Here is a 26,912-nt window from a genome sequence, read left to right on the forward strand (position 1 = left end):
AAGGAAATTGTGACACCCGCTTCTGCGGTTGTCAACTTTCATCGTCGACGGCATGTCGCAAAACAATCATCTCTTTAATCAGCTTTGCGATGATCTAGAAACACGCGAAACAGCCAAGGAGATATATCATCTAGCAAATGCCAAGACGCGGCCGGGTTCTGGGTTCGACTTGGGAGCGCTGAGGACTGGATTGCCCGCTATTTGCGCGTACATCGCATCCATAAGGCAGGCGTGGCTTCCGTTTTTGCTTTGCCTTTCTTATTTTTGATGAAGGCTCAAAAACAATCAAATATCGCGCGTGTCAGCTCAGCAATCATCGTGTTTGAAGCCATCGGATTTTGACAAGGGCGTGGCGGCAGTAGAAAGCGCCCTTGGAGCTGGCGCATCGCGGCGGAGTCGTTCCAACACAGATGGATTCTACCAAAATCTCATCGAAGAATACGAGCTAACGCCAATCGCCCAGCTCGTCATTAGTTGGGTGCGCAGGACAGAGAGTGTCCTTGTCATGAGGGAAGTTTTCAACGTCGACCGGAAAGAAGTCAAATGTGCAGTCTTCTTCTGGGTGTGCAGTTTTCTCAAGGTATGCGAATACGTCTATCTACAGGCAGAACTCGTGTTGAAGGCTAGTCAGGACGACGTCGACATCGAGAAGGAAATGTTTCTATCGCAGTTCTCCGTCGATACGAAGAAATTCGAACTCATTTTTAGGAAGCTGGTCAAGACGGCGGGCTCTCTTGCGCAACAGATTAAAGCTGAGAGGAAGAGCTATGATCCCTCGAAAAAGGTCACGCCGTTCTCTACACCCCACGCGTCGCCACGAAAGTCGCCCTCAAAGACGCCTCTCAGAGTGGCACCGTCCAATTCTCCAACGAAACCGAACATCTACGCATCATCTCCCATGAAATCCATCGTCCAATCACCCTTCCCACCCTCTACGCCTTCATCGAGGAAATCACCTTCAAGGTCCCTTCGAGTTCCTCCTACAAATGACAAACGAAAAGCGGTTGAAGAGGACGACTCTTTGGAGAGTCCTACTAAGAAGCGTAAACTAGAGTCGCCACAACCCACAGAGGAGGTCCTAAAGCAGAGTCCCCTCAAAAAGCGTAAGGTACAGACGCCGCGTGGCTCTCCGACCAAACTTCTCCCAGTTGTGCAGGAAGACGAGGACGAGAACCTTTTCCAAACCCCGTCCAAAAAGCGACCGGTTGCTTCGTCTTCCCGCATTTCCCTCTCTCATACACCCTTTCCCCAGCCTCAGTTCTCACCACCCAGCGTCGCAATGGACGTTGATGATCTCTTCTCAGAGGAGGAACCTGACCTTGCCCCGCAGCGTCGATTCAGACCAGTGTTCCTCGATGCGAAACAATGGGCAAGTAGTGACCCTCGTTTGGAATCTATAGCCAAAAAGGCGGATATTGCGAAGCGGGGCATTATCGAGGCTTATGGGCATCCTTTCGAACGATGGCGGAACGGATAAGAATGATTCTGCCCCTGGAGGTGCATCTATTATTATTCACATCCAGGGCCCTTATCGGTGACGATGAGTGGCGACTTTTGCAAATTGATATATACTCTTCCCTGTGCCCATCCTCAGCAAAACGTCTGTGAGAAGTTTGTAATGGGACGCGGTGGCGAGGATTCTTGAATTCGAACGTCGTTCTGTGATGAGTATCAGGCTATCAGTGTCACTGTATGACATTGGAAATGTCCTTCCATGTTGTATTCCGTATTTGGCTTCTCGCCCGTTTAGAAATCTTCCTCCTTTCGCTTGTTCGTAATGCCATCCATCTACTGGTGTATATCCCTTCCCCAGCTGACTGTCAATTTTACTCCCGTACCTGATCATACCTCGAAGATATTGACCATCCACATTAACGGCCCTCAATTCGGTCACTTGAATATGTGAACTGAAGTTGAACTGAAGTTGAAGGCTCTTTGGAGTCGGCTCTACCGGTCTTGATGTGAGTACCAATCATCCCGGGACCCGTACATAGCTATTTGTCACAACGATTGTTACTTCTAATCAGCTTGCGTATCCTACTAACCGGCTGTAGTTACTGTGCTTCGCACAGCATATAGGTATACGATAATATCGAACGATCGCTGTTGGATGCGCAGGTCTGAGACGATGTCGGCATATTATTTGGTTGCCGGTGCATAGTCGCAGACAAACAAGAGAGCATACCTCTCCTTTCACTATCATCGTTATGCCGCACCGCAAGCAGTACTACTCCCTGTTCTCGCCGCCGAGCCTCTCAATGACGGAGCTAGTAAAGACTACTCTTGACCATGATTCCACTGACATGCTCATCGACAAATGGCTCGAACATCGCGGCTCGAACCATGACGCTTACCACGACTGGTTTCGCGAGGTCAGAGAACGCAAGCATGCTCACTCGCAGAACAAGCAGGCTATCGTCTGGAGCAAAGGAGAATTTGTTCCCGAGAATATCTTCTGCCGCACTGTTGACACGGGGCGACTCATACCTCTGGACAGGACGTGGACGACCCATGTCTATCATCATAGGTCAATGCAGGAGCGAAAATTGTCCATGATGCCCGTTGTGTTCACCATGGTGCGCGAATCTCTTTGTGTTATCAAAGAAATTTTGCTTAATTTTACCCAGCTGCCGGAATTGATGATCCTGCGCGGTATGCACGACACGGGCTGTGATGAGATCTTCATCATCGTTACCGATCTAAAGCGACAGGAAATGGATGATGTGACCGAGTACTTCAAGCTGGTCTGTCGGCAGGCCTTTGGGCGAACGTGTAAACCCAGCATGGAGCGAAAAATACAATACGAACGTACGTTTGTTGTCGCTGTCCCTCCTGTTGAGCTCCTTTCACCTTTTCTTAGATATGCGTATAACGCACACACTTGTACGGCAGAGAAGAAATCCTTGTTTCCCCCAGATTGATCTCACCCTTCGCGCCATCCTTTACGAGAAGCGTCCTCGTTTCATTGTCCTCTTCTCACATCAAACTACCTCCTATTCCCAAATCCTCTTCACCCATGCCTCCTTTGTTCCGGACGAGGAAATCTTCTACGATTATCCCACCGGCTGTCCCAATCCCTGCTGCACTGAAGACTGTGAGATGATCCGTTTTCCCAGGCGTGGCCTAGAAACCGCTTCCGTACTCGAGATCAAACGGGGAGGAAAGTTTGGGCGCAGAATCCGCGCACGCCAGATGTGTAATTGGATTGAGTGCGACGTATGCTTTGACGAGGAGCCTGCATCGATATCCACTGGTAGCAGTGAGGGGTCTGAGAGCAGCGTTGAGGCGAGAGATCACAAAGTTGTGGGTCAGACGTGTAGCAAGTGCAAGCTCGTCAAGTACTGCTGTCTGGAGCACCAGAAGAAGGATTGGGAAGAGCATCGACGAGTTTGTGTGAAGATGACTTAAGAGCGACGCGCCCGATGCGATACTTACTTTTCCTGGACTGAATTAGTGATACCCCGCATTTTGCGGCATTTCTCGCATTTCTACTGACATTTATTACATTGCCCCATCTTGTATATGCTTGCAGAAACTTGTACGTTTTTATGTATGGTTTATTCGCGGACTCCAGTATGAATGATGATACTATACTTTCTACTTATTGCCTCCTAGGGTACTCATCTTCCCGTCATCTTAGGTACACGCATCACATATACAGGTTGTCCAAACTTCCTCCATATAGAGTATCCAAATCCTTCCTGCTACGCGCAAGTCAAAACCAGCACAAGTTTCCGAGCAAAGCACTGAAAACCTACAAAGAAAAATTACTTGCTGCTTCAATTAGAATGGTATCGGCTTTTCAGCTTCTGTCAGTGGTTTCCCCTTCCCAGGAGGTAGAACGGTCACATCGCCCCCCTCTACGTGTGGCAACGGTGGGACCGGTTGCCGGCGTTGGAAAGGATCTTCATCAATAAGAGATCGATTATAGATAGAGGAGTACATCGACGTGGCCGGCGACCGAGGTGATAATGGGCTGAGGAACCTGACTGACTTGTTGGGTGGCGCAGCAGTCGGCGGTGGCGAGGGTGGATGATCTAGCTTCGCAGGTGGAGACATGACATCAGGGCTCCTCAGCATTGGACACGTTGACAACCTGGAATCTGCGCTATGTCGGAAATTAGCCGTCGTGGGAGAATCGTCGGAGTATCGGGAGAGCGATGACTGGTACGACGTGGGGCGAAAGAGCTTGGACGTTTCCTCAGCGTATATCGCGGGGGTGTAGGGCTCTAGCTCGACGCCGGAGTCGATGGTTTTCTCGGCGCCGTGGATTTTGCTGATGTCAGTAGTTGATCCTGTAAGTGTGTTGTTGTCGTCAAGATAGATATGGGGGATGGAGGTTGCGAACGACTCGTGTCCAGTACCTTGAAGACTTAGGCGGATGGCGTTCAGTCTACGAGGGGGCCCGATATGCTGTTTCAGCTGGCTACTGCGTTTCTTCCGGAACGTAGAGGAGCCGTCGGGGTATTCAAGGTCGTCGGGATACTCCACGTTGCGGTCCATGCGTTGGTGGAGAAACATAACCCCAACGACGAGGTTTATGAATATCAAAGATGCTCCAGACTATGTACATCGTGAGTTGCAATTGAGAACAGGCCGGGAAAGAAGTCACTTCAATAATTGCGGTCAGGTCTTCCAAAAGTACCACATAGGATTCGTGGATCCAGAAAACCGCATGGACGACACTGACCGCAGTAATGATGAGGGCACAAAATAAAAGTATCAGTAACACTCTGTGCTGTGCATGGTAGACTGTGCCTGCGATCAAAGTGACTACCGGCGTAGCCAATATGATTAGGTTTGAGAATAATTCAACTGGAATAGTGCCGTTAGACATAATCATATTTGGGCGTAACGGATACATACAAGCAAGCACGGTAATTCTGATAGTTTGGTCTGTAAATAATCGAGTCAGCTGGCACGGCGAAGGATAAATCAATGACTCACTATCGCATTTGGGTTGTGGTTGGTCTTGCCATGATTCATCTTGGTCACAAAGGTATATCCTTTGCGCCAGCAACGATGCCCACATCAGAAGGAATAGTACAGACGCAAAGAAAGGTAGCTTTCGAGAAAGAAATCCAGGTGGTGATGACCTTATAAACGAAAACATTAAGCTCATTCGGCTCAGCCTAAAGATGAGATGTTCGTTATTCGAACACGTTACCAGCCGTAGTTGCTGAACACATACCAAACAATGGACAAGAACGTAGCGCTATCTACCCAATAGGACCTTATTCTGAATAATTCAGATTGGCCAATAGGTCCCACGCCTATAGTGACTTTAGAGGGAGCACGGAAAGAGGGTAACCACGTACTACGCACCTGGCACGTCTGTGAGAATCCAGTAGCAGACAAGCCACGCCAGCGAGCACACCATGGCTATGCTCGCGCACGCGTCATCTAACCATAGACGGGCTTTCCGCGATCGGTATGCTAGTCGGAAGAAAGTAAATATCTGTGCTAAGCCATGGAGAACTGTAGCGGTGACTTGAAACGACGGATCGTCAATCAGAGATCCTTGACAATATGGAACCAGGCACCTACTCCGCAGAGTCCAGACAGTGATCATGACCGTGAAGAAGTAAACGAGAAACGAATGGAAGTGGTCGGTTAGTGTCTTCAGATTGAAGAGACAAAGTCCCCCTTCTGAATTGTAAATGGAACGTCAGAAGTAGCGGATGGTACGCCATATGAAATGACCGCAATACCATAGTTACTACATAGCACCCTTGGAAGAACCTTGGAAATGCCGGAGATAGCGGCAGCCACTTCTAGGTCACGCCCCGTCACGGATAATTCAATTTCGGTTGCTACGCGTTATTTCCCCGAGAGACGCTTCGCAAGCAAACAACGTCACTGCGAGGCACATTGACTCTCCTGAAGATTAAGATGTCGATTCGCTATCTGTCTGCGAAACTTGCCCAACAAGTTGAATTCTTTCTATACTTTTTGCTTCAAGATACTAATGAAATGAATTGAAGATAGATGAAGAGCTCATGAGCGCAGCAGGGGCGTTCAGTCTCGACCAGGCCTGTCGTCAACCTCTTCACGCTTCGATGAAACTGAATCTGACATGTTAGCTCATGGAACTGGCAGGCCTGGCATGCGCTCAGACGTTGGCCAAGGTTTACGATAAGGACAAGTTCAACCGAGTTCTTGTATGTTGCGGACCGGGTAATCAAGGTAGGTGTTGCCTCATGCCGCTGATTTATATGCTGATCGATCGCTTCCAAGGTGGGGATGGCCTGGTCGCCGCTCGACATCTCAGTAAGATTACTGTTAAATTTTTCTCACCGTCTTTTGACGTCCCCGGGTCGAGGTATGTTCGGGTACTCTCCGACAATCTATATGCCGAAAGTGAGTACCGCGCCGTGACTGGGATCAAGTCGGTAACGTTAATCTCTTTAGCCTGGGTCCAAAGACATATACAAGGTACGCTGCTTCCAACCTTCAAAGCCTCGCTTCACTAACTTTCTCCGAAGCGACTGAAGACTCAATGTGATAACATGATGATCAAAACGCTTACACCATCGGTGGATATCGACAGCCTTCGCAGCGCTTTATCTTCTAGCGATGTAATCCTTGATGCTATATTTGGCTTCTCTTTCAAGGGTCCTGTTCGAGCGCCCTTTGATGCCGCTTTGCCCTTGATCTCCGAGTCTCGCCTTCCCATCGTCTCCGTCGACATCCCGTCAGGCTGGGATGTCGAGAAAGGGAATGACGCTGGCGTCGGCCTTAATCCTGACGTTCTCATTAGTCTGACGGCTCCGAAAGAAGGCGTAAGGTCTTTTGAAGGCATTCACTTCCTTGGTGGTCGATTTGTCCCAAAGTGCGCACTCGAGCTATGCTTTACATTGATGTCGTTAAATGAATACACCCCAGGACGTTGGAAGAAAAGTTCCAACTCAATTTGCCACCGTATCCAGGGTCAGAACAAATTGTCGAACTCCCTCGGCTTTCGCAAAAACTGTAGACCGACAGATTACAAATGGTGGTGCTAATGGTGACAGTTCCATTCACTCATCACTCCCAAGGCAAGGACATAGCAATGGACATCAGTTTTCGAACTCCACAGAACTTTCCTCCTCCGAAGATCGTTTGTTTCATATCGCAGCATGTCACTATTCTTTTTCAATCGTGTGTTTCGTTCCATATTTTGTTCCTTCCCCCGAAACGTGCTTTGGTTGACTGTCAAAAACATAAGATACATTTCTGCCTTTGTCGATTCTAAATTATTGAACTTGATGAAATTTTGAATCCAAAGGCTGCGGGTATGCATGCCGTATGATCTTAGAGGGAGGGAATGTCTGTGGAGAACACTAAGAATTAGAAAACACCTAAATATTAGGATAAGTCGTTTTAGTAGGTTAGAGAGATGACAACTGGAGCAGAGGATCTTGGCCCGGCTTACGGCCCGATCGGAAAGTCACGCGATGGCGGGCCCAAATACGCGTCCAGCACCTTGGGAGTTGGAACCATGGCGTCGTCATCACTTGCGATGGTGCTGGCTGCAGTCATCATCTATGTCTCACTAGCCAATGCTCTGGTCGACTTGACAGCTCTTGGGCCTCAAGGCATAAACCTCTGGAAGTTGCAGCAGCAACAGCAGACGGCAAAGGCATCTTTCACGGTTCAGAATCCGGCCAATAGAGTTGTTGAGGAATTCCCTGTGCAATGGTTCCAGCAACCCTTGGATCACTTTGACAATACTTTCGGTCATACTTTCGGTCAGCGATACTGGGTCAATAAACGGCATTACGATCCAGGGACGGGTGGACCTGTAATCGTATTGGACGGTGGGGAAACCAGTGGCGAGGTTCGTGGATTCTTTACGTATCCTTGTCAGGTCAGCTTGCACATTCACTTTTTGAGTAGGACAGACTCCCGTTCCTTGACACTGGCATTGTCGAGATTCTGGCAAGGGCCACTGGAGGCCTCGGTGTTGTGCTCGAGCATCGCTACTATGGTTCGATGAAACACCAATTTTAAGAGCATCTGTTGATCCGAATTTCAATTTTAGGAGACTCCGTCGCGGTGGAGAACTTGACCACGGACTCACTGAGGTGCGTAGTTGATCAAAGCAATGTTCGCTAGAGAATTGACATTCAAAATCAGATGGCTGAACAACGAACAAGCTGCGGCTGATAGCGCCAATTTCATGGCCAACGTGAAGTTTGACGGTATTGATGAAGACCTAACAGCGCCCGGCACACCTTGGATTTACTACGGCGGATCGTACGCAGGTGCAAGGGCCGCTCATATGAAAGTGTTGTACCCTGAGTTGGTTTTCGGTGCTATTGCGTCTAGCGGTCAGTCGGCACGATATGTCTCGGTATAAATGTCATTAAAGATTCCATAGGTGTAACACACGCCACCATCGTCTACTGGGAATATTGGGATCTCATCCGTCAAGTTGCCGGACCCAAGTGCTCCTATCATATCCAAAAGTCCATTGCAACTATCGACAGACTGTTGTCCAATAAACTGCTTGCTCATCCACTTAAAGCGCTATTTGGCCTCTCGGACTTGCAGCACGATGTTGATTTTGTCTCATTGCTTGAGGTAAGTCGGCGGTTTTCTATATGGACCTCCGCCGACCTCGTGCTGACTTGCGCGATGGATTGACAGACACCGCTCGGGTATTGGCAGGCAAAATGCTGGGATCCGGCATATGGCAGTAATGTATTTGACGAGTTTTGTGACGCGTTGAACAAGCCACCGTTCGGTTTTTTGACGGCTGACGTGGCTGATCTAGACTTTGAGCATCCCGACCGAATGATCTCGCTTCCTGGAGGCTTATCCCTGGATTTTTCGATTGTCAACTATGCAAATTGGACTAGGCAGGCGGGTTCATTACAAGTGCTCCTCGTAGAGGAAGAAACTTACCTTGTTATTTCGTCAGAATGTCGTCTCTACGTGCTCTGAGAATTCCACTCAAGAAGAGGTATGCTTGCAGCTCATCATCGTATTGAAATATACTGATCTTTGTTCGCAGTGTTTCGGTACTTTCAACGACACTCGTTATGCTGCAACGACTTTGGACCAGACATGGCGGTTATGGCAATTCCAAGTATGCACGCAGTGGGGCTTTTTCATGACCGCACCTCCACCAGGCTACCCTCGCATTGTTTCCAACTTGATAACATTAGATTATGAGTCGAAGATATGCAAGCAGGTGCGCACGACTGCACAGATAGTGAAGATGCTCAAGCATTCATCTCATAACTAGGCATTCCCGCCTGGCAAGTACTTCACTGTGCCACCTCTGCCCAATGTCACGGCTGTCAACGTTCTCGGAGGCTTTGATATCGCGGCCGACCGTCTGGCAATCATTGATGGTCAAGGTAGGCGAATCCTTCACAGATACCCTTTTAACTTGAGAAGGTTGCATACTCATTATCATGTAGATGATCCCTGGAGACCTGCGACGCCTCACAGTCAATATGCGATAGACCGTGACGACACTGTGCTACGTCCTTTTAAGTTGATTCCCCGTATGCTTCTGACTCGTGCGTTTGCTATGTGTCGCTCATTTGTTACAGATGCTGTACATCACTACGATGAGTGGGGGTACAAGAATTTGAGTACCGAGCCTCCCAATATTCGAAAGATCCACGGAGAAGAGATTGTCTTCGTCATGGAGTGGTTGAAGGATTGGACACCGCCCTAAAAGACCAATGAAACTTACTGGTTCCGTTACAGCTATAGGAGTAGCTGTTACGACCCTCGCGACTCTGAAACTGGACACCGTCGCTGTGTGTATATAATGTTTGTGATAATCAGCATTGTAAAGTTCCTGCTATGCCACCAGCTGGTCAGTCTGAGTTCACCAACGTTTTACTTCAAGATTATGAGACAGGTACCTAAAAGCCACGTAGACTTGAGAGGGAGAGAATGATTTGACCACACATCCACTAAATATGTTAGCATCATTTTCGTTATGTACGAAGGGCGACCAATTTCAGTGCGAAATGAGGATACCTTACCGAATATCGACACAAGCAGCGGTTGCTCATACTCCGCGGTTTCGTTGTATTTAGTTTATTATTATTATTATTACTATTCCTGCCATCCCCCACGATCGTGATCGACTTGTAACTCTTCCTCCTTCCTCTCATCATCATGACATCACGGCCAAAGAAATCGAGAACCTACAGAGTACTGAAAGGGAATGATATCAACGCTGTTGCTGAGTACATAAAGTCCAAAGATTGCCGAAATATTATCGTTATGGCAAGTCGCTTCTCTTATCACTCTTTCACTAAATTAAGGTCTTCACAGTTGGGTGCCGGTCAGTCTCTTTGTGACCACCATTTTGCGTTGTGTGTGTAACAAGGCGGCACTTGAAGGTGTCAGCACATCTGCTGGTATTCCAGATTTCAGGTCACCTAAAACTGGTGCGTTGCGGTATATCGACGATTGTTGCCTAATGGAACAGTAATACCCAGGTCTCTACGTGTGTTTACAAGCCATTTTTCTTACTTCGGAGTCTATACCAACTAATTGATAGGCGAATCTTGCCAGGTTGAACCTTCCCTACCCTGAAGCCGTTTTTGAGATCGGCTTTTTCAGACAAAACCCAGTCCCTTGTACGTTTATTCCATCGCTGTTTCTATCACAAATGTAACGGATCAACGACAGTTTACACTCTCGCCCATGAACTTTATCCAGGAAAATACAGGCCCACCCTCACGCATTCGTTCATTAGTCTGCTTGCTTCCAAACGGCTCCTACAGACATGCTTCACGCAGAACATCGATACGCTCGAACGACGTGCGGGAGTTCCCGACCACAAGATTATTGAGGCCCATGGCAGTTTTGCGTCGCAAAGGTGCATTGACTGCCATACACCGTATGACGGCTTGAAGATGAAAGAAAACATCGACAACAAAAGTATCGCGTTCTGTGAGAAGTGCAAGGGTTTGGTCAAACCCGATATTGTATTCTTCGGTGAATCGGTATGTGCCATGGTTCAGGTATTGGCTCAAACTGACGGGACCATGCAGCTTCCCGAGAATTTTATACGTGCCATCCCCTCCATCAAAACGGCGGATCTTCTCATCATCATAGGAACGTCCCTAACGGTGCACCCTTTTGCCTCATTGGCAGGCCTGCCTGAGCCTCTTTGCCCTCGGGTTCTGGTTAATCTTGAAAGGGTGGGAGATCTGGGACGTCGGCCTGATGACGTAGTTCTTCTGGGAAAATGTGACGAAGTTATAAAAGATCTGTGCAGACGGCTGGGGTGGGAGGAGGAGCTGATGAAGTTGTGGGCTGAGACGGAAATCAAGGAGGTCGAGACGACGGCCACTCCTTCCAAGGCACCAGTGACCTCGTTCAGGGTATTGAAGGGAAATGACATCAAGGCTGTGGCTGAGTACATTAAGTCCAAGGTTTGCCGGAATATCACCGTCATGGCAAGTATTCCCTCGATTTATTTTACATTTGCTTCACTAAATGAATGCTGCGATACAGCTTGGTGCTGGTCAGTAGCTCAGTAACCATATAAATGACGCCATTGATGTATCAGTGCGATTTCAGGTGCGAGTGCCTCTGCTGGCATTCCCGATTACCGGTCTCCAGAGACAGGTACGTAGTCACGTCTGCAATGATCGTCAATATTGTACAATGATGGAACTGCGTGGTCAGATTTATATGTGAGGCCGAGTTGTCGAACATGTTTTCCTCGTGTTCACTTTAACTGATATTGATGTGTAGGCGAGTCTTGCGACAATGAACCTTCCCTACCCTGAAGCGATATTCGAGCTTGAATATTTCCGACAGAATCCGCTCCCATGCAGGTCTATTTCCTTTCCTGGTACCCATAATAAAATAATTCAAATCAGTCTATACTCTTGCACAGGCGCTGTACCCCGGAAAATACCGGCCGACGCTCACGCATTCGTTTATCCGTCTTCTTGATTCAAAACGGCTCCTTTATAGGTGTTTCACGCAGAATATAGATACGCTTGAGCGGCGCGCAGGGGTGCCGACCGACAAGGTGATCGAGGCTCGCGGGAGTTTTGCTTTCCAGAAGTGCATTGATTGCGATGAACCCTATGACGATGCACGGATGAAGGATCACATCCGCGACAAAAAGATTGCACATTGCGAGAAATGTAGAGGTTTGGTTAGACCCGGTACTGTATTCACTGACGAATCGGTGCGTGCTACTATCAGTTTCTATGGGCTCGAAACTGACTGTTAGTCCCGGCAGGTACCGGACGAGTTCATACGCGCCTCCTCTTCCGTTAGAATAGCCGATCTCCTCATCATCATCGGAACATCCCTGACTATGCCCTCATTCGCAGCTTTGGCAGACTTGGCGAACCCGCTCTGTCCACGAGTCCTTATCAACCTGGACAAAGTAGGAGATCTGGGACGGCGGACTGATGATGTGCTTCTTCTGGGGAAATGCGACGAAGTTATCAGTGACCTGTGTGACGAGTTGGGATGGAAGGAAGAGCTGACGACGTTTTGGGCAGAAACAAGGCTTGACGAAGGCACAAAGCCAAAGGAGGACATCGATAACGAGACTGAAGTGAATGCAAAGGTTGACCACCTGGTCGGCAAAATCGAAACAGCCTTGACCTTGGACCAGGGTCAGGAGAAGTCAGAGAATGAACCCAAGACAGAGGATGAGAATAATAGGCCTATTGGAGAAGTTGAAGCGAAGATTGTTCAGGGTAAAGAACTTCCTGTGGGGGCTGTTCCGACGACAGAGGACAACCCATTTTCGAAAGTTCCCATTGACACTCCTCTGCATTCGGATCTCCCTGCCAATCAAAGCCCGAGCCGCGGTGAGGATACTCCTGGAAAGCTCTGAATTTGTACGACTGGCGGTATGCTGCAATATGTGCTATATGTAACATTTTATGAGTGAAGTCTGTACATTGTTGGTTCGTTTTATGCCCTCTTAAATATACATGTCATTGGGGGGTTATCCCCGGTGCATCATCTTTTGAGCTGCTTTACGTTACATGCTGAAGGTACCGTGCCGTGGAATGATATGATGAGATGAGATGAGATAAGTTTTTCTTCCGCCAGTTGCCTTCCTTATATCCCATAGCCAGGTCTGGGACGAACATTCCCTTCGCTTGCTAGAGCATGGGAGCAGTCCTGATTATCTTGCCAATGCCGCCTACAGATACACAAGCCGTCGTTTTCACACAGGTATTGGGGAAGCTTTGGAGATGGCGACAGTGATGAAGTGATGTTTGACCTAGGCCCACGGGCGCTGGATCATTGAATAGATATTTTGCAGTATGACTGAGCACGAACAAGTGATTATTCAGACAGATGGGTCAGCAGCGCCCAGTATGTAGAGTCTAGACTGGAAGCTGTTTATGATAACCCCAAGTGAGCTCGGAACTTTGTAATTATTAAACTTTGCACCGAGTGTAGATCTGGAGAAGATAAATTATTATTATACCGTTAGTAGTAATCAAATTACGTTCCTAAAGTCGACGCGAGAGAAGATGAGAGCGAGCTCAGAGAACCCAAAAGTTGAGGTTCAAGTGACGCCCAGTTGAAAAGATCGGGTTTAGTTGTAAGGCCGGTTTAACCTCATTAGGTTCGATACTTGCTTAATGTCACTAGAGTTGATGACAGATGATGATGCCAGTGCGTAAAGCAAAGGTAAGATTGACTAATTAACGATATACTCCTTCGCTCTGGGTATAAGAACATTCTACAAAGTCCTAGTATGTTGAAGCTAGGATTGACCATGAGCCAAATGACTGCGATGTGTAGATACTACTAGTCGAAGGAGAAAGACAGAGAAGCGAAGTAAGAAGGGTAACTAAGGAAGGAAGGAAGGCCTGAGGAGACAGCGAGGCATCACCATAACATAACAGGTATGTAAATCTCATCAATACCACTACGCCGACGGTGTCGCTTGCGCATTTTCAACAGTTGAAAATTGTCTGCGGGAAAGGAAAGTCAGATCTGTGGATAGAGGTGCTGGTAACGGTCTACTCACGTGACAGTAAACGGAAACTCAGTCGTTGTCAGGTACGGGCTCGTTGGGATGAGCGTCCACTCGATCCTGGTGAAGGTCAAAGTCGACATGGGGATGACTTCGCCTCTTTCCTCCATGGCGGGGGCCTACGCGAACACCAATGAAAAATGAAAAAAAGACTAGAAGAGATAGAGAGGTACGCACTGCGTTCACCAAGGTCGCGGCTAGAGTAAGAGCGATTGCAAGGCGAGTGAAGTATGTCATTTTATCCTGGTCTTTGGTTTGTTGGGGGGATTCTGTCAATGGTCTGCCCTGGCTTTTTAAGTACCAATCGCCCCTGGCAGGACCTTATGGGTTCGACCGAAGATAGAAATGGATTCCACTCGTAGTCCAGGACCCCATCGAGATAGAGCGTCTCTCAAAGAGAATTCCCTAACTGTGTAGACGCGAGCAGCCGGAAAAAAAAAAAGCACCGGTCGCAGAAAATCACGCTGCGCTTATTGAATGCATTGACAAATACTGAACTGCGTTCAGGTCCCACTTAGTAGTATAAAGTCGCCTTTGAAAAGCGACGACGCCCACCGCGACTGGCGACTCTGCGCTAGGGAAGGGTAGCATTCCATCGGTGGTTAAATGCAAGAAGCAGTTTCTATGTACCGAAGAAGAGACCCGGCAGTGAGGTGCTGACATTGAGGTATATAAGCGTCAGAAGCCAAGGATCGAAACGGGATCATTAAACTTAAAATTGTTGACCTTGAGGACGCTGTCCCGCAGATGACAAGCGCATAATGCGTGAGTGACCTTTTCCTGCAAAAGGGAAGGTCCGAGTGTAGTTCGCACAAGATGCGGTTATATATAAGCGACAGGTTGGAGATTGACAAAGACATCTTTGACAAGAGAATGACTAAGTCCTGCTGTAGTTATAAGAATAGGTCAGTGGAAGCAATCCTGGGCGTAACGATGACATACTCGGTCATGCGTCCTTTTTGCCGGCGATTCTACCTCTGCAGTAGTCAAATGGGGAACTTGAGAAGACTTTCGGTCCCGTGGCTGCGGAGATGTTGAGATGTGGACAATATTATTGAGGTTGTCGACAATACTGTCGTTATGGTCCCGTGGCTGCGTTATGGTAACCTTTGTTGTCGCTCGAGGGTGACGAACCGGTTAAACGGTCATGACTTGGATCAGATGCACGGAGCTAAATCACCTTATATTCGTCATCCATCTCAACGTCTTGTTCCAATGATCTTGGAGGTCGTATGCTACACAGTTCCATCTAACAGTAGTAATAAACAGGGATGGTATTGAGCAGATAAGATCTAGATAAAGGGAGAGGGTATCGGAAAGTTCCATTGAGAGCGAAAACAACGATACCGCATGAATGGTCGTCAAGGCCCTACCATGCGTTGCATCGTGTCAAAGTGAAAACGGTCGACTGAAACGTAAAGATATGTAGAAAAGATGAATGTGACGAAGAAAGCGAATAAAAACCAGAAGACAACCTGCCTGAAAAGCAGATTCGTCATCCATATCGACCCAGACCTATGTCTTCTTTTCTGACACTGCCGTTTCCTTCGCTTCATCCCAAACACTTGACATGAACATAGGTCCTCTCTCAAGATCTTCATCTACCTTCCATGGCCACAAGGACACCACGACTTTGCTGAGGACGATAACCCCAATCATACCTCCAACGATCTCAACCTCCAAGATAAGGGCAGCACACACATGACCAAGGAGCCCAAAGACTCGCTCGGAAATATCCTTTGGTGACTCTAAGCCAAATCCGCCACTGTACAGAGCGTGGTTGAATGCAACGCCCAAAGAGAACAAGGATAGATAGACATCCTGAACCAACTCCCATCGCCACTCACTCGGGACCGCAGGCGCATTAGGAAATGGCACAAAATAGGCCAAAGACTTGACTGCACCGAGAAGGAGTGTTGTGAATGTAAGGTACATGAACAGAATGATAGAGACCGCAAACAGCGCTGAGGATAGAAACCAGAGCTGTGTGGCGACAACGTTGGCGAACGGCGATGGCAAGAATGCCAGAAAATTTATGCCTTCAAGAAAGAAAACATAAATTCCAACGAGATAGTAGGGCGTTTTCAACGCGTATGCGCCTGGTGAAGTCATTGTGGTCCGTCGTCAAATTCCGCTGTGAGGCACAGGGCGAACATTCAGCACAGCCCTCTGCACCGCCACAGGTTTCGGATTATTCCGTCTTTACAAAGTCTACAAATTTGCCAACAATTTTATGGGGTAGGACCTACTCCGATTTTTTTCCTGCCAGTATCCTTGGCGACCCCACCATGCGCCTGGTTTTGGGACAAAGAGCAGTTTGGCTTATCGTCGACTGTTTTGCCTGCTGAAAATATGGTGCATATATTACGGTAAAGTGCGTGCGCTGTCATGCGATTAATTAGAAGCTGCTAACATATTATCGGAATGGACGCACTACATAGATGACACCGAGCAACACCTCCGGCTCAACCTTACTGTGCTGTCATCTTTGACAAAAAGAACGGTCTCGGCGGTAGACATAGAACTTCAAATCCTACTAAGTGCCCCCATTATTCTCTTCTTCGGCTTGCTCTGCAGCTCCTTAATTATAGTGACGCATTTTTATCCCTTTCAGGGATCCACTTGGTATTACAACCAGTTACCCGCCCGGACAATAGCGACCCAAGACCTTGTCAGGAAGCCTAATATGGGGCTCCGCAGAATCCTGCAGGGCCATCATGATCTATGAGATTACGCAGGTCCTTTTCCAGTCTCCTTCGGGCCTAGCAACTCCTTGTCTTGTCAGCTCCTGAGTCCCGTTTGTGAGGTTGTCATCATGACCGCGTCGCGACTCAGCGCGATCCTGTCCCGGAGGACATAACCTATCGTTCCGCGGTATCCTTGTCGGATAGACCCTCGAGGTCATTAACCCTATTTTGCCTGGTTTTTTGACTTGTTCCGGCTGTTCCCGTTAACAGCTCGAGGGCAACACATTGCGCATCATGATTTCGGTACTAAGCACGTTTGTATGATGCGACAGAGCATTGGTACAGTCGGAATATTCATCCTAGTAGTAGGAGTCTAAGAGTACCCCCATTTTCGTTACCAATATCGATCTTGAAGAAAGGCGCCTTTGCGCGCGTAAAGTTGAAAATTTTGCGGGCCGGAGGGGGCCGCTTGGCTTGACACAGCCACCAAGCTGGACGCTCAGCCGCCACCATCACTGTCTGTTCCGTGACAAGGTCAAGGACTCAACGAAAGATGGAAGGCGACGCGTATTCGACGATTGTGTATAAAAGTATAGGAGATTTGAAGATTCACTTTGACCTGTATCATCCTAGACTAGAAACCCGTCCGCAATGCCCCAAAGTCCCTGCAGTCATCTACTTTCACGGAGGCGGCCTGACTGTTGGAAATCGAAAAAGTTGGTTTCCTCATTGGCTTTGTAGTAGGTTTCTTGGATGTCCTTCATGCTGGCGTATAGTATACTGAGATGCGATACGATCAGAGCGCGTCAACGCTGTAGGCTTTGCATTTGTGTGCGCAGACTACAGGCTTATCCCGTCCGGATCTACAACTGGATACGAAATACTCCAGGATATCAAGGATCTATTCGCGTTTTTACCCACACAAGGTTTCAGCGCCTTTGGAGTAAGCTATCAGATTGACAAGGATGCAATGGGCGTCGCGGGAACCAGTTCCGGTGGTCTCTGCGCATATTTAGCCGCCATACATGCCTGTCCGCGGCCTCGAGCTGTTCTGTCGATGTATGGCATGGGGGGAAATTTTTTTGTACGTGTCAAATATTCTAGTCCGAGTTCCGGTTGCTTACCGCTTTGCACCCTTTTGTTGCCTCAGACGTCTCATTATATTACCCTGAAAACGGCTCCGTTCTTTCGCGGGCGTGAGCTTCTGGATCCTTCAAACTTCACGGCTCATATTTTTCCCACATCTGCGACCTCATCTCCCATTGCCGACTCTCCACTAGAGTATTACCCCCTTACATCTCCGACTACCCCAGGATACCCAGCGAACCCCCGCATGCTGTTGACCAGATTGTACTTGCAATGCGGAATATTCCTTGATTATTACACCGGTGCACATGAACCCAGCCTGAGCGCTACACTCCGTACCCGGGCCCCGCCCATTCCAATCGAAGAATTCACCCTCAAACATGGAATTTTATTTCCCCAGATGAATGTTACCGGTGCCTGGCCCCCCACTTTATTTGTCCATGGCGAGATCGACACGGCAGTTCCCGCGGATGAATCCCGACATCTTCATTCTCTACTTGTAGATGCCGGTGTTAAGACTGAAATAATCGTGATAGACGGGATGGAACACTCATTTGACTATGCACCAGACTGCGAGGAAAAATTCGGAGCCATTTTTGATCGCATAGTCGTCTTTTTGGGGAATAAATTAAATGGGTAGGTGTTGCATTACCAGCAATTCGGGAGGACTTAATTAATTGTGTGCGCAGTGTAGCCAATATTGGCCATCCGATCGGGGCCGTGCACTATCACGACTCTTGCCGAGCGTCATACGAGAACCGACGTATTCAGGAACGATGAAATTCGGAGACTTGCGGGGCGCAACAATATTGCAAGTCGGCAGACATGAAACAAATGCTATGTAGACGTACAGTGAGTGCTCTAAAATGAAGTACCAACAATGCTGTTTTTTCTCTTATCGATATCGGAAACAAATGCGGGCATTTTTTGCTTCGGAAACGCCTGTTCTGTGAGCCCAAAATGCCTCAGAGTCTCGCACACCGCCACCCCCGGCGGGATCGATAATATTTACCAAGGATCGATCCAACATCGATTGCTCCTGATCGAAAATATCAGGCCTAAAGTGATCTCGAGACTCGTTCTGGAACGCGACGACAAATCACCCAGCCGGTCCAGATCTTTCGCGGGTGTTTATGTTTGGATACTGAATCGTGTTGCCGTCTTGTTAAAATTTATAAGAGTCACCTTCTCGTTCGATTTCTTCAACCACTTACCAAGACAATACGTTCCTCAAGATGTCTTCAAGCGCGCTCACTTCGTCTGACAATTCTATCGACGCTATATGGGGTCCGGGGTTCATCGGTAAGTGCATCGCGTCTTGAAAGCTGCTCGGCTCTGATGTCACGCGACCAGGGTTTATTGTCAGTGTGGGGTGAGTTTTAGTGTTGTTTTTGACGTTTTCCTTCTCTAAACGCGAATCGTATAGGTTGTATGGACTTACTATATCACAAACACTTCATTATTATCAATATTACTACCATGAGGACGAACTACCGCTCAAGTTGCTCGTCCTGATCGTATTGTACGCACCAATCTCTGTCCTCCACTGTGTTGTCGCTGACTGCAGGACCATAGTTCAATGGATTCATTTCACGTCTACGCGACAGCCCATTCCTTTTGGCGCTATTTCATTGAAGGGCGTGTTATCTCGACCCTCGGCAATGCGCTTCCTTGGTATGTGAGAATTATCATGACTGTCCGGACGTGTTGCTGATGGTGAAACGTTTCGATTATCTAGGCAACTAATTGTAAGTCCGACGTTTGCTTGCCCATGTATGTAATCCCGTCTGACTATTTCTAGGCATCTTTGATGACCACCGTACGTGTTCTCGACTTGATCTATTTTCTCAGAGGTACTTAGAGCGTCCGTAGTATGTAATAACATTTTTTGTACAAAGGTATGTGCATATCATTTCCATTCTTACATTTCACTGACATTTGCTGCGTAGTTACTACGGATATCGAGTCTTTAAAGGTTTGTTGCACCTTCGACACTGTTGCGTTGGTACTCATTCGCTGTAGTGAGCCGACATAATAAAATAATACTGGGGGCCATAGTGAGTATGATTTTTCACATTGGGTCACCATCTAACTCGGTGTTAGTGTTTCTTCGCGCTCGTCCAACTTGGTAAGCATCATTCTTGATTGATTTGTGAAGCTTGTCTCTGACTTATCCTTTATCAGCTTCTGGCACTGGTAAGTCGTTGATACCACTGCGGTGTGTTCTTCGTCTCACACAGTCTTCTATCAGCATTTGTGGCAGAAGAGTAAGCGAGCCTTTTGAGACCTTGATAGCGATAACTCATTGCACTTCGTGCATCAGGTTCAATGCCAATGCCAATGCGCGGACGGACATATTCTCGAATAGTGTAAGTGCTTCCGTTGCTGTGACAGTCGACACCCATGAACGGTACAAATTTTAGGCGTTGTTGATACTGGAACTGTCTAGTACCGTGCTAGGCGACTTGTTGATTACTTGCGCGACGGTCTGGTACCTCCGTGCAGAGCGAACCGGAATGCAGATGTATGTATCCATTGCATTCTCCTTTGAGTGTCTCTGACCCAATAACAGGACGGAGAAGCTTGTCCACCGGCTTGTCATTCACGCCATTAATATGGGAATGGTTGGAGGGTGTGTAATTGTTGCTTTAGCCATCATATAAAGCCGCTGTAACTTTTCCTTAGCCTCGTGGCGCTTGTTCAATTGATTGTGGTAAGGAAGGATGTCACTTCCTCCTATTCATTACATCTAATAGTTTCATTAGTTCGTCGCCCGACGCAGAGAGATGCTATTCTTTGCCCCGAACTTGGTTGTTAGTAAATGTACGCGTGCTTTCTTGCTTTGTCAATTGAAATTGCAACTGACGTTTCACACAAGGCTATGTCAATAGTTTGCTAGCGACACTCAACGCAAGGCACTCGATTCGTGATGCCCGTGATGCGTGGATGGATGATGATAATGCGCATGGCATCGTTCTTCATCGAGTCGGGCACAATGCATCAGCTGGACTGTGGGGACGACACAAGACACCTATGGACATGAAGGAACTCCGGTTCGTTAATTTGCTTGTACTTTCTGGGTCCGTAGGCTCATAACAATCACAGCCGCTTCCGCCTCGCCATGCAAAAACACGCTGATTCTATGAGCATGGCGACTGCCGGAGATGAGGAGGTTCCGCATGATCGCAAGTATGCCGATCGTGGAGATGCCAAATCTGCGTTAAAAAATTACGAGATAAAAGCACAAGGAAGTGTATTTGTGATGGGGGACCTGGCTGCATGAGGAATCACCCGCAGTCTGTCCTTTACATGACTCCCTGTAATTGTACGCAGACGGGATGCCGTCCGGAGGTTGGACCTCCCCATACCTACCTTAGAATATCTTATTGCTGCCAAAAAAAAAAGTAAAACTAGGATTGTATAACATTCGGAGGGATCATAGTCTATCTAATGCACTGCCTTTGAACCGACATTAGACCAACGACTTTTGATATATTGCTCAGGCGGGAACGACAGGAACGACTAGGTGAAACGAGAGACCAACGAGTGATATCGATCACCTCCGATCACGGAAACTAGGTATGAGAATCAAAAAAGGCTTTACAGACCAAGGAGATCGCTCACAAGGTATGTCAAGCTATGTAGTACGGGCAGAGTAATGAATCATAATTTGATTCGTTTTTTTGCTCCAGGCTAAAAATTTGCCAGAAAATTTCCACCAACACTGGCACGCTTTGGAAGGTTTGATGGGGGGGGATGTTTCGGAAGACAAAATGAACTTAGCCTGCCGCAAGGATATGTAATAAAAAGATAGATATAAAGTTTCGGAGCAGTATTTACATAAATCATGCAGGGATGAACTTGTCGTAAGGCAACTCGTGCACTGGGTAATTAAGTAGAACGGTATGCAAGAGTATGCAGCTTATCAATGCGAAGCGGAAGAATTTAGGTCAGCCGTCGGGCCGGTATTTGTTCATGCTTGGAACACAACCTATCGGGATTGTAAACAATGGCAAACTATCGCCCTCTCCTTCAAACAACACCCCCTCTGGTAATTCTTTGCTCCTCGCAGCCGTAATGGGGCCAGGGAGCGACAAGGATGTTACTAATGGGACACCACAAGATCAATCTAGTATTCCTACCGCGACACCTGCTGCGTCCTCTTCGTCTACGCAAAAAAACGAATCAGACAATATTGTCGAGAAGTACAAAAAACTGAAGAGACGGTTTTTCGAGCTCGAGGAGGTTAGGATTTCCTGGCTCTGTTTGCGCATGATGACGTTGTTAATGCTGGTTAGAAACATAAGGAAACGAGCAGCGAATTACAGAGATCAAGTGAACGCAATGTCCGAATACGACAAGAACGAAAGTGCGCCATTATCTGTTTGTCTGCAGCGCGCAAATCTAACTGATTTTCACAGCATGCTACTGGAACGAATAATGGAATTAGAGGCTCAACCTCAGTTCAAGGCTAATGGTGGGGATCTCATTTCTTCTACTCTTGACCAGCCTCCATCCAGTGCGTTCCCACGGAGTCTGCTCACTGCGCGGGCACGTTCGTCTTTTATCAATAATTTGCGTCAGGCCGCTGAGGACGAGGACATAACCGCTAGCACTGACACCCCTCTTCCTTCTCGGCATATCGGAACCCCAGCCGATGAGCGTCCAGCGAAACGGACCCGTACTTTGAACGGAGACTCTCGGGATGCTACTGCGAGTCCAGGACCGAACGGTTTAGCTACTCCTCGACTGCATGTACAAACACCTGTCGCGCCTGGTTCACCTCCTCCAGATTCATCACATCCGATTTACACCCACCCTCCTGTACCGCCTCCTAATCCGTATGACCGTCCATTGACACCCCTTGCAGACCGTTTCTTACCGCAAGGTGACATTATACGCCCATCTCCTATCAGCGAAGACGCGCCAATGCAGATCGATACGACGCGTGCTAGTCCTTCGATTCCTTCCTATCAGCCGGGACCTGGGCTTTCGGCTGCTACACCAGAGAAGGCGCCTGAAGACGCGTCCACCGTCGAGCAACCTATCTCTACCTCCCTTCCCGTCTCTGCGTCTCGCAGCGAAAACGCTACTGAACCAGATCCCGCCCCCGCGCCTACTCGCCGCAGCACCAGGGCTAGACGTCCAGTAAATTATAATGATGATGAACCTACTGGTTCTCCTTCAAAGAGTGAGAAGGTCCCACCTGCTCGAAAAACGAGAGCGGCAGTTAAGGCATCCAATCCCGAAGCTTCAGGGGCATCAAATTCCTCTTCCGCTCAACACAATCCGACACCTGGTGCCACGCCTTCAACGTCGAGTTCAGCTCCAGTTCAGACTCCGACACCAACGCCGATGCACAATATCAATCCTATTCTGATGGGCTCGGCTGGGACGACCGGTGTCACGCCAGGAAACGGATCGGCTCCTTCCACTTCTATGTCACCCCCAGCGCCCTCTCCGTCGATAGGCATCAATCCTTATTCTGTATATTATCCAGCATCCAGCGCCGCCGCAACCCCTGCACACCCTTTTCCGTATAGCTATTACTACATGCCTGGTTCAATGCCGGGAATGATACCTCCTGGAATGATGCCTCCACCTGGTGCGTTCCCTCCCGGCCCTCCTATACCTTCCCATCCTGGACCAAGCATATCAACCTCGCAACAAAGGCCGACATCGGAGCCACAGCGACAAGCCAGGCCGAAGCGGCTGAAGGCCCACACGGTGACGAGTAAAAGTTATAGCATCCCAATGGTGCCGCGGGACAAGGGTGGTCGGCCGATGCTACCCTTAAACGTGGGTATTATGACGGTTATATCTCTTGGAGAAGTCTGTATGAGGGAGCATTTCCATACAGAGAGGTATATCTTCCCTGTTGGGTACGAAGTCACCCGGTAAGTTTTGCCATGATATTTACTATGAGATTGGACTTGACATTCCTTACATAGACGATATCTTTCAACCATCGATCCCAACATCGAAGTTGTCTATCATTGTACAATTCTTGACGGAGGTGATGGGCCTAAGTTTCAGATCGTCCCCTCAGATGTTGCCGATAAGCCTGTCATTGCAGGGACGGCGACTGGAGCATGGTCGAGCATCGTGAAACAGGCGAATGCAATCCGAAATCGACAGCATTCAAATTCGGTGTCTGGACCGGATTTCTTCGGGTTGGGGCAAAATACTATTAAGCACCTTATCCAACAGCTGCCTAATGCAGACAAGTTGAGCGACTATGTATGGCAGAATTTCGTTGAGGGGGGGTAAGTTTGTCGACATTGTATTTCGGGATTTGATACTGAAAGATTCAATGCACTCTAGGCCATTAGGAGGCCGACACGCGGCAGTAATACCTGCTCTGCCGGAAGAGTACGACTCCTCGGTTCCCATAGGACCGTACTATCCATCTACGAGCGAGAAACTCCGACGAGAACAGTTGGCAGTACAAGCCGGACAACCTCGGAAGAGCCATTACCCACCTCATGTCATGGCGCGTGCGGCACAGGAGGCCCAAAATAATGCCCGACAACAACAAGCTCAGCAACAAAACCACCCTTCTCCGCAGCCACAACCTATTCCCCAACAACCACACCCGGCACCTCAACCACAACCCCAGCCGCCGCCGCCACCGCTTCACCCACAGCATTTAGGGATATCCGAGAGCGCTGCTGATGCTGCGACGTTTGCAAGTCTCATCAGCGCCTATGGGGCCGCACAGGCGGGGGGAGGACCTCCCCCTGCAGGTCTGATGGCAGGTGGGCCTCCACCGAGTGGACCCCCACCTTCATAGCCCAGTTATAGGACAGAGGGGTGGGCCATGATCCTGTTTTTATTTGTTATGTTCGTTTAATCTACTTTATGAATGGGATTTTGTTCTGCTGTCATGTTTTGTGCTATCTCTTCCTTACTCATCATTATACTGACCAATTGCATCCATTTTTTCATCCACCCGCTTAGGTTCCGTGTGTTGTCGCGTTCTAGTGGTTGTGCCTCTGCTCTATGCCGGTCCAGGGACATTTATCTCAACCCTGGATGGGTCAATGGAGCATGGTGGTGGGATGACGGATGCTTCTTACTACGAAGCATCTTGACTGCAGCCATGTTGGAGGCAAAAGTAATCAAAAGTAAGAGTGGTTTATTGAACTTACTGCCTTTGTGGGGACTCCTACTGTTGCAAGGAACGTGCCGGTATATGGAGTAGTATAAGAGGCGTACATGAACCTTACTAGTAAATATGAATGTGTTATATATACTATGTAGCGTTTTTCATCACAAGAGGCCAATGGGCAATGTTGACTCGAATCTTGGTATTCGGACTGTTACCATGTCTTTGCATTGACGAACATGAATTCTTCCCGTTCAAAACAGCAAACAGCACAGATACAATATTTGGGGTTCTCCATGAGTGCGATTCAGCGCTGAAGGCCTGGGGGTAGGGAGAAGGAGGATCTTAAGAAACAGGAAAAGTTGTAAAGAATGATTCAGTGCTAACTCTGTGGTGATTGTCAGGAGATGATATCCAGATCTCCCAGTTGTTAGAGCAAGAGATGCCCGTATGCAGCCAGAATTAAAGATGCGCTTAGCGATACGAGTGCTCAGAGACCGTGGTTTGAATTTCGTTGTGATCACGTGCATGTAGCGTACGGGCCTCCAGTTCGACGCTTTCTGTCACCATTCTATTTGTATCTTATACGGACGCCTACCTGAGCATGGTTCTACTGGAAAGCAATACTTGAGTTCATGGGCGCTTGACAGCCTTCACATAGCATCTGTTGCGCTTAAGCTTTAGCGCGCTGTAAATAAACAGCCAAAAGTAGTGAATGCCACTGAACAGCTTCAAGAAAAGAATTCACTGCAATGGACATGCGCAAGCCGTGCATCACAGCCATATAAATACCTTTTAATTTTTTTTTACAGCTCGACAATGCCCCACTTCACAATGCCTCCCTTCGAACTGGAACCTACTGAGAGGTCGGTTCCGACATGGCCACGTTTGTATTCGCAGTGACTCCATTTTCAGAGAACTGGTGACTGGTGCCACGGAGATTACCTGCGGCGTCGGCGGCGTCCAGAACAACGATACTAATATGTTGGCCGCTCAGAGTCGGACCGTTGAAGCTACGGCAGAGACTCAGAAGGGATCAGCCTTTAATTTGATGGAAGGAGTGGAAGAGATATTTCGCTGGTGAGTACATTTTCAGCAGAACGATCTCCTCCTTGCCATAATGACGATCCCAGGATCCTGAAGCCTTTCTTATTTATTCGAAACCGCTGCTCTTCCGCTACTTTTATTAAATCCAACAAGGAGGAAGATGACGTGTGAGTATCAGTATCTCTGTTGCTAAAATGCTACGTTGACGCTGGATGAAGGGACCAGAAACCTAGAGGACCCATCGAAGGACCTGTAACTGGCGGACCAGTCAGAGACCCTAAGCCTAAGCCAAGGCCTAAGCCGAAACCTAAACCTTATCCTTCGGTGTCCCGGGGGTGAATGCTGTTGGGATTTTGCTGGAAAGTTCTAGAAAGGGCAATCCGGCATCATGCCGAGAGTTGATGAGTAAGCTCGAGAGAAAGAGAAAGTTGTAGTAAATTCTAGATATAAGTCTGGAGAGTATAAATACAAGCTCTGTAGGAGCTGTAGAATAAGAAGTTCATTCTTTCTGGCCTTACCAGCCTGGAGTCTACCCTGTGCAACACTGAGGATTTCCAATAAATGCCATGTGCAAGGATGCTCTATCTGCTGGACATAAGATACTATGATTCTTTTTTGTACATTATTATTGAGAAATCACTAGAACTTTGGTTATACCCTGACAACTTTTTGTGGCTCTACATGAGGAATAAGATTCATAGAAGGGCTAGGTGGTCACTGGTACTACATACATCTTTCAAAAATATCACCATTGTCATTCTCCTAGACACAACTGACTATAAGCACACCATTGCTTTGCTGGCTGTGCAAATTAAATGTGTCATGATGTATACTGGGACCCGCCCCTCAAGAAGGCTGGATTTAACTCCTGGATCTACCAAAGTACTCCTCTCATTCTCAGACGGCAACTTCAGCTTTGTGATCTTCTGCAGAAGTCTCCAGCCGACGTTCCTTCACAATTACATCCCCCACGATTTGAAGCACGAATCCTTCTCTC

At 48.1% G+C, this 26,912-nt stretch overlaps 12 protein-coding genes across 12 annotated transcripts; 10 read left to right on the top strand and 2 right to left on the bottom strand.

The window, feature by feature from the left end:
• Positions 1-15: 15 nt before the first annotated feature.
• Positions 16-1,477, top strand: BT62DRAFT_994635 (uncharacterized protein; the record flags this gene model as incomplete). Its single annotated transcript, XM_043190473.1, has 3 exons — positions 16-225; positions 274-580; positions 605-1,477. Exons 1-3 carry the CDS (start codon positions 53-55, stop codon positions 1,475-1,477), a joined length of 1,353 nt encoding a protein of 450 aa, XP_043039169.1. The 5' UTR covers positions 16-52.
• Positions 1,478-2,029: 552 nt separating this feature from the next.
• On the top strand, positions 2,030-3,712 carry BT62DRAFT_172808 (uncharacterized protein). The gene is made up of 3 exons (XM_043179920.1): positions 2,030-2,576; positions 2,628-2,808; positions 2,861-3,712. The coding sequence occupies exons 1-3, from the start codon at positions 2,208-2,210 to the stop codon at positions 3,406-3,408; spliced, it is 1,098 nt and encodes a 365-aa protein (XP_043039170.1). The 5' UTR covers positions 2,030-2,207; the 3' UTR covers positions 3,409-3,712.
• BT62DRAFT_969370 (uncharacterized protein) lies at positions 3,519-5,763 on the bottom strand. Its single transcript, XM_043188940.1, has 8 exons — positions 5,548-5,763; positions 5,326-5,490; positions 5,192-5,273; positions 4,948-5,132; positions 4,867-4,896; positions 4,613-4,815; positions 3,759-4,563; positions 3,519-3,704 (listed from the first exon to the last, which is right to left on the bottom strand). Exons 1-7 carry the CDS (start codon positions 5,570-5,572, stop codon positions 3,784-3,786), a joined length of 1,470 nt encoding a protein of 489 aa, XP_043039171.1. The 5' UTR covers positions 5,573-5,763; the 3' UTR covers positions 3,519-3,704; positions 3,759-3,783.
• Positions 5,764-5,847: 84 nt separating this feature from the next.
• On the top strand, positions 5,848-7,289 carry BT62DRAFT_987331 (YjeF N-terminal domain-like protein). Its single transcript, XM_043190064.1, has 8 exons — positions 5,848-5,931; positions 5,985-6,032; positions 6,084-6,186; positions 6,238-6,270; positions 6,323-6,360; positions 6,412-6,435; positions 6,486-6,832; positions 6,886-7,289. Exons 1-8 carry the CDS (start codon positions 5,893-5,895, stop codon positions 6,974-6,976), a joined length of 723 nt encoding a protein of 240 aa, XP_043039172.1. The 5' UTR covers positions 5,848-5,892; the 3' UTR covers positions 6,977-7,289.
• A 115-nt stretch (positions 7,290-7,404) lies between these two features.
• On the top strand, positions 7,405-9,802 carry BT62DRAFT_932835 (peptidase S28). The gene is made up of 11 exons (XM_043186426.1): positions 7,405-7,819; positions 7,879-7,969; positions 8,024-8,066; positions 8,119-8,312; positions 8,363-8,565; positions 8,632-8,847; positions 8,906-8,947; positions 8,999-9,178; positions 9,233-9,347; positions 9,411-9,497; positions 9,546-9,802. The coding sequence occupies exons 1-11, from the start codon at positions 7,481-7,483 to the stop codon at positions 9,671-9,673; spliced, it is 1,638 nt and encodes a 545-aa protein (XP_043039173.1). The 5' UTR covers positions 7,405-7,480; the 3' UTR covers positions 9,674-9,802.
• Positions 9,803-10,077: 275 nt separating this feature from the next.
• Positions 10,078-11,933, top strand: BT62DRAFT_950473 (NAD-dependent deacetylase sirtuin-2). Its single transcript, XM_043188143.1, has 10 exons — positions 10,078-10,236; positions 10,285-10,294; positions 10,353-10,400; positions 10,452-10,459; positions 10,514-10,592; positions 10,645-10,961; positions 11,010-11,417; positions 11,476-11,485; positions 11,542-11,801; positions 11,864-11,933. The coding sequence occupies exons 1-9, from the start codon at positions 10,126-10,128 to the stop codon at positions 11,595-11,597; spliced, it is 1,047 nt and encodes a 348-aa protein (XP_043039174.1). The 5' UTR covers positions 10,078-10,125; the 3' UTR covers positions 11,598-11,801; positions 11,864-11,933.
• Positions 11,574-12,982, top strand: BT62DRAFT_173090 (DHS-like NAD/FAD-binding domain-containing protein). The gene is made up of 4 exons (XM_043179921.1): positions 11,574-11,657; positions 11,719-11,797; positions 11,847-12,163; positions 12,218-12,982. Exons 2-4 carry the CDS (start codon positions 11,734-11,736, stop codon positions 12,824-12,826), a joined length of 990 nt encoding a protein of 329 aa, XP_043039175.1. The 5' UTR covers positions 11,574-11,657; positions 11,719-11,733; the 3' UTR covers positions 12,827-12,982.
• Positions 12,983-13,606: 624 nt separating this feature from the next.
• BT62DRAFT_1076760 (uncharacterized protein) lies at positions 13,607-16,141 on the bottom strand. Its single transcript, XM_043179246.1, has 10 exons — positions 15,522-16,141; positions 15,361-15,466; positions 15,168-15,236; positions 14,930-15,094; positions 14,618-14,871; positions 14,451-14,561; positions 14,289-14,392; positions 14,165-14,256; positions 13,982-14,106; positions 13,607-13,925 (listed from the first exon to the last, which is right to left on the bottom strand). Exons 1-10 carry the CDS (start codon positions 16,097-16,099, stop codon positions 13,880-13,882), a joined length of 1,650 nt encoding a protein of 549 aa, XP_043039176.1. The 5' UTR covers positions 16,100-16,141; the 3' UTR covers positions 13,607-13,879.
• Positions 16,142-17,227: 1,086 nt separating this feature from the next.
• BT62DRAFT_981091 (alpha/beta-hydrolase) lies at positions 17,228-18,400 on the top strand (the record flags this gene model as incomplete). The annotated part of the gene is made up of 3 exons (XM_043189567.1): positions 17,228-17,414; positions 17,475-17,758; positions 17,825-18,400. 3 exons carry the CDS (start codon positions 17,228-17,230, stop codon positions 18,398-18,400), a joined length of 1,047 nt encoding a protein of 348 aa, XP_043039177.1.
• Positions 18,401-18,768: 368 nt separating this feature from the next.
• BT62DRAFT_173201 (uncharacterized protein) lies at positions 18,769-21,335 on the top strand. Its single transcript, XM_043179922.1, has 19 exons — positions 18,769-19,062; positions 19,114-19,132; positions 19,187-19,282; positions 19,336-19,434; positions 19,499-19,508; positions 19,562-19,579; positions 19,633-19,658; positions 19,710-19,735; positions 19,783-19,817; positions 19,864-19,888; positions 19,945-19,956; positions 20,012-20,027; positions 20,084-20,129; positions 20,184-20,284; positions 20,333-20,392; positions 20,446-20,473; positions 20,526-20,583; positions 20,639-20,813; positions 20,866-21,335. The coding sequence occupies exons 1-19, from the start codon at positions 18,996-18,998 to the stop codon at positions 21,041-21,043; spliced, it is 1,095 nt and encodes a 364-aa protein (XP_043039178.1). The 5' UTR covers positions 18,769-18,995; the 3' UTR covers positions 21,044-21,335.
• Positions 21,336-23,349: 2,014 nt separating this feature from the next.
• BT62DRAFT_896445 (uncharacterized protein) lies at positions 23,350-24,553 on the top strand (the record flags this gene model as incomplete). The annotated part of the gene is made up of 3 exons (XM_043183259.1): positions 23,350-23,657; positions 23,712-24,026; positions 24,085-24,553. 3 exons carry the CDS (start codon positions 23,350-23,352, stop codon positions 24,551-24,553), a joined length of 1,092 nt encoding a protein of 363 aa, XP_043039179.1.
• Positions 24,554-25,541: 988 nt separating this feature from the next.
• BT62DRAFT_932840 (uncharacterized protein) lies at positions 25,542-26,350 on the top strand. The gene is made up of 5 exons (XM_043186427.1): positions 25,542-25,630; positions 25,681-25,734; positions 25,784-25,948; positions 26,002-26,082; positions 26,134-26,350. Exons 2-5 carry the CDS (start codon positions 25,703-25,705, stop codon positions 26,252-26,254), a joined length of 399 nt encoding a protein of 132 aa, XP_043039180.1. The 5' UTR covers positions 25,542-25,630; positions 25,681-25,702; the 3' UTR covers positions 26,255-26,350.
• Positions 26,351-26,912: the final 562 nt, after the last annotated feature.

This window comes from Guyanagaster necrorhizus, assembly GCF_019112545.1.
Source record: "Guyanagaster necrorhizus MCA 3950 unplaced genomic scaffold BT62scaffold_14, whole genome shotgun sequence".
NCBI classification, from domain to species: Eukaryota; Fungi; Basidiomycota; class Agaricomycetes; order Agaricales; family Physalacriaceae; genus Guyanagaster; species Guyanagaster necrorhizus.

Bases quoted from the DNA above. Each gene is read 5' to 3' on its own strand.
- BT62DRAFT_932835 (XM_043186426.1), top strand. From the start codon at position 7,481: ATGGCGTCGTCATCACTTGCGATGGTGCTGGCTGCAGTCATCATCTAT. The intron at 8,848-8,905 runs GCGGGTTCATTA...TTATTTCGTCAG, and splicing joins ATGCAAATTGGACTAGGCAG to AATGTCGTCTCTACGTGCTC. The intron at 9,348-9,410 runs GTAGGCGAATCC...ATTATCATGTAG, and splicing joins GGCAATCATTGATGGTCAAG to ATGATCCCTGGAGACCTGCG.
- BT62DRAFT_950473 (XM_043188143.1), top strand. From the start codon at position 10,126: ATGACATCACGGCCAAAGAAATCGAGAACCTACAGAGTACTGAAAGGG. The intron at 10,593-10,644 runs GTACGTTTATTC...GATCAACGACAG, and splicing joins CAGACAAAACCCAGTCCCTT to TTTACACTCTCGCCCATGAA. The intron at 10,962-11,009 runs GTATGTGCCATG...GGGACCATGCAG, and splicing joins TTGTATTCTTCGGTGAATCG to CTTCCCGAGAATTTTATACG.
- BT62DRAFT_173090 (XM_043179921.1), top strand. From the start codon at position 11,734: ATGAACCTTCCCTACCCTGAAGCGATATTCGAGCTTGAATATTTCCGA. The intron at 11,798-11,846 runs GCAGGTCTATTT...AATTCAAATCAG, and splicing joins CCGACAGAATCCGCTCCCAT to TCTATACTCTTGCACAGGCG. The intron at 12,164-12,217 runs GTGCGTGCTACT...TAGTCCCGGCAG, and splicing joins CTGTATTCACTGACGAATCG to GTACCGGACGAGTTCATACG.
- BT62DRAFT_173201 (XM_043179922.1), top strand. From the start codon at position 18,996: ATGTCTTCAAGCGCGCTCACTTCGTCTGACAATTCTATCGACGCTATA. The intron at 19,283-19,335 runs GTACGCACCAAT...GCAGGACCATAG, and splicing joins TTGCTCGTCCTGATCGTATT to TTCAATGGATTCATTTCACG. The intron at 20,285-20,332 runs GTATGTATCCAT...ACCCAATAACAG, and splicing joins GAGCGAACCGGAATGCAGAT to GACGGAGAAGCTTGTCCACC.
- BT62DRAFT_987331 (XM_043190064.1), top strand. From the start codon at position 5,893: ATGTCGATTCGCTATCTGTCTGCGAAACTTGCCCAACAA. The intron at 6,361-6,411 runs GTGAGTACCGCG...TAATCTCTTTAG, and splicing joins CGACAATCTATATGCCGAAA to CCTGGGTCCAAAGACATATA. The intron at 6,436-6,485 runs GTACGCTGCTTC...CTTTCTCCGAAG, and splicing joins GGTCCAAAGACATATACAAG to CGACTGAAGACTCAATGTGA.
- BT62DRAFT_969370 (XM_043188940.1), bottom strand. From the start codon at position 5,572: ATGATCACTGTCTGGACTCTGCGGA. The intron at 4,897-4,947 runs GTGAGTCATTGA...GATTATTTACAG, and splicing joins ACCACAACCCAAATGCGATA to ACCAAACTATCAGAATTACC. The intron at 4,564-4,612 runs GTGACTTCTTTC...CGATGTACATAG, and splicing joins ACCTGACCGCAATTATTGAA to TCTGGAGCATCTTTGATATT.
- BT62DRAFT_172808 (XM_043179920.1), top strand. From the start codon at position 2,208: ATGCCGCACCGCAAGCAGTACTACTCCCTGTTCTCGCCGCCGAGCCTC. The intron at 2,577-2,627 runs GTGCGCGAATCT...AATTTTACCCAG, and splicing joins TGCCCGTTGTGTTCACCATG to CTGCCGGAATTGATGATCCT. The intron at 2,809-2,860 runs GTACGTTTGTTG...ACCTTTTCTTAG, and splicing joins GCGAAAAATACAATACGAAC to ATATGCGTATAACGCACACA.
- BT62DRAFT_932840 (XM_043186427.1), top strand. From the start codon at position 25,703: ATGCCTCCCTTCGAACTGGAACCTACTGAGAG. The intron at 25,949-26,001 runs GTGAGTACATTT...TGACGATCCCAG, and splicing joins GTGGAAGAGATATTTCGCTG to GATCCTGAAGCCTTTCTTAT. The intron at 26,083-26,133 runs GTGAGTATCAGT...CGCTGGATGAAG, and splicing joins AACAAGGAGGAAGATGACGT to GGACCAGAAACCTAGAGGAC.
- BT62DRAFT_1076760 (XM_043179246.1), bottom strand. From the start codon at position 16,099: ATGACTTCACCAGGCGCATACGCGTTGAAAACGCCCTACTATCTCGTT. The intron at 14,872-14,929 runs GTATGTCATCGT...TAACTACAGCAG, and splicing joins CAAAAAGGACGCATGACCGA to GACTTAGTCATTCTCTTGTC. The intron at 13,926-13,981 runs GTGAGTAGACCG...CCTTTCCCGCAG, and splicing joins GAGTTTCCGTTTACTGTCAC to ACAATTTTCAACTGTTGAAA.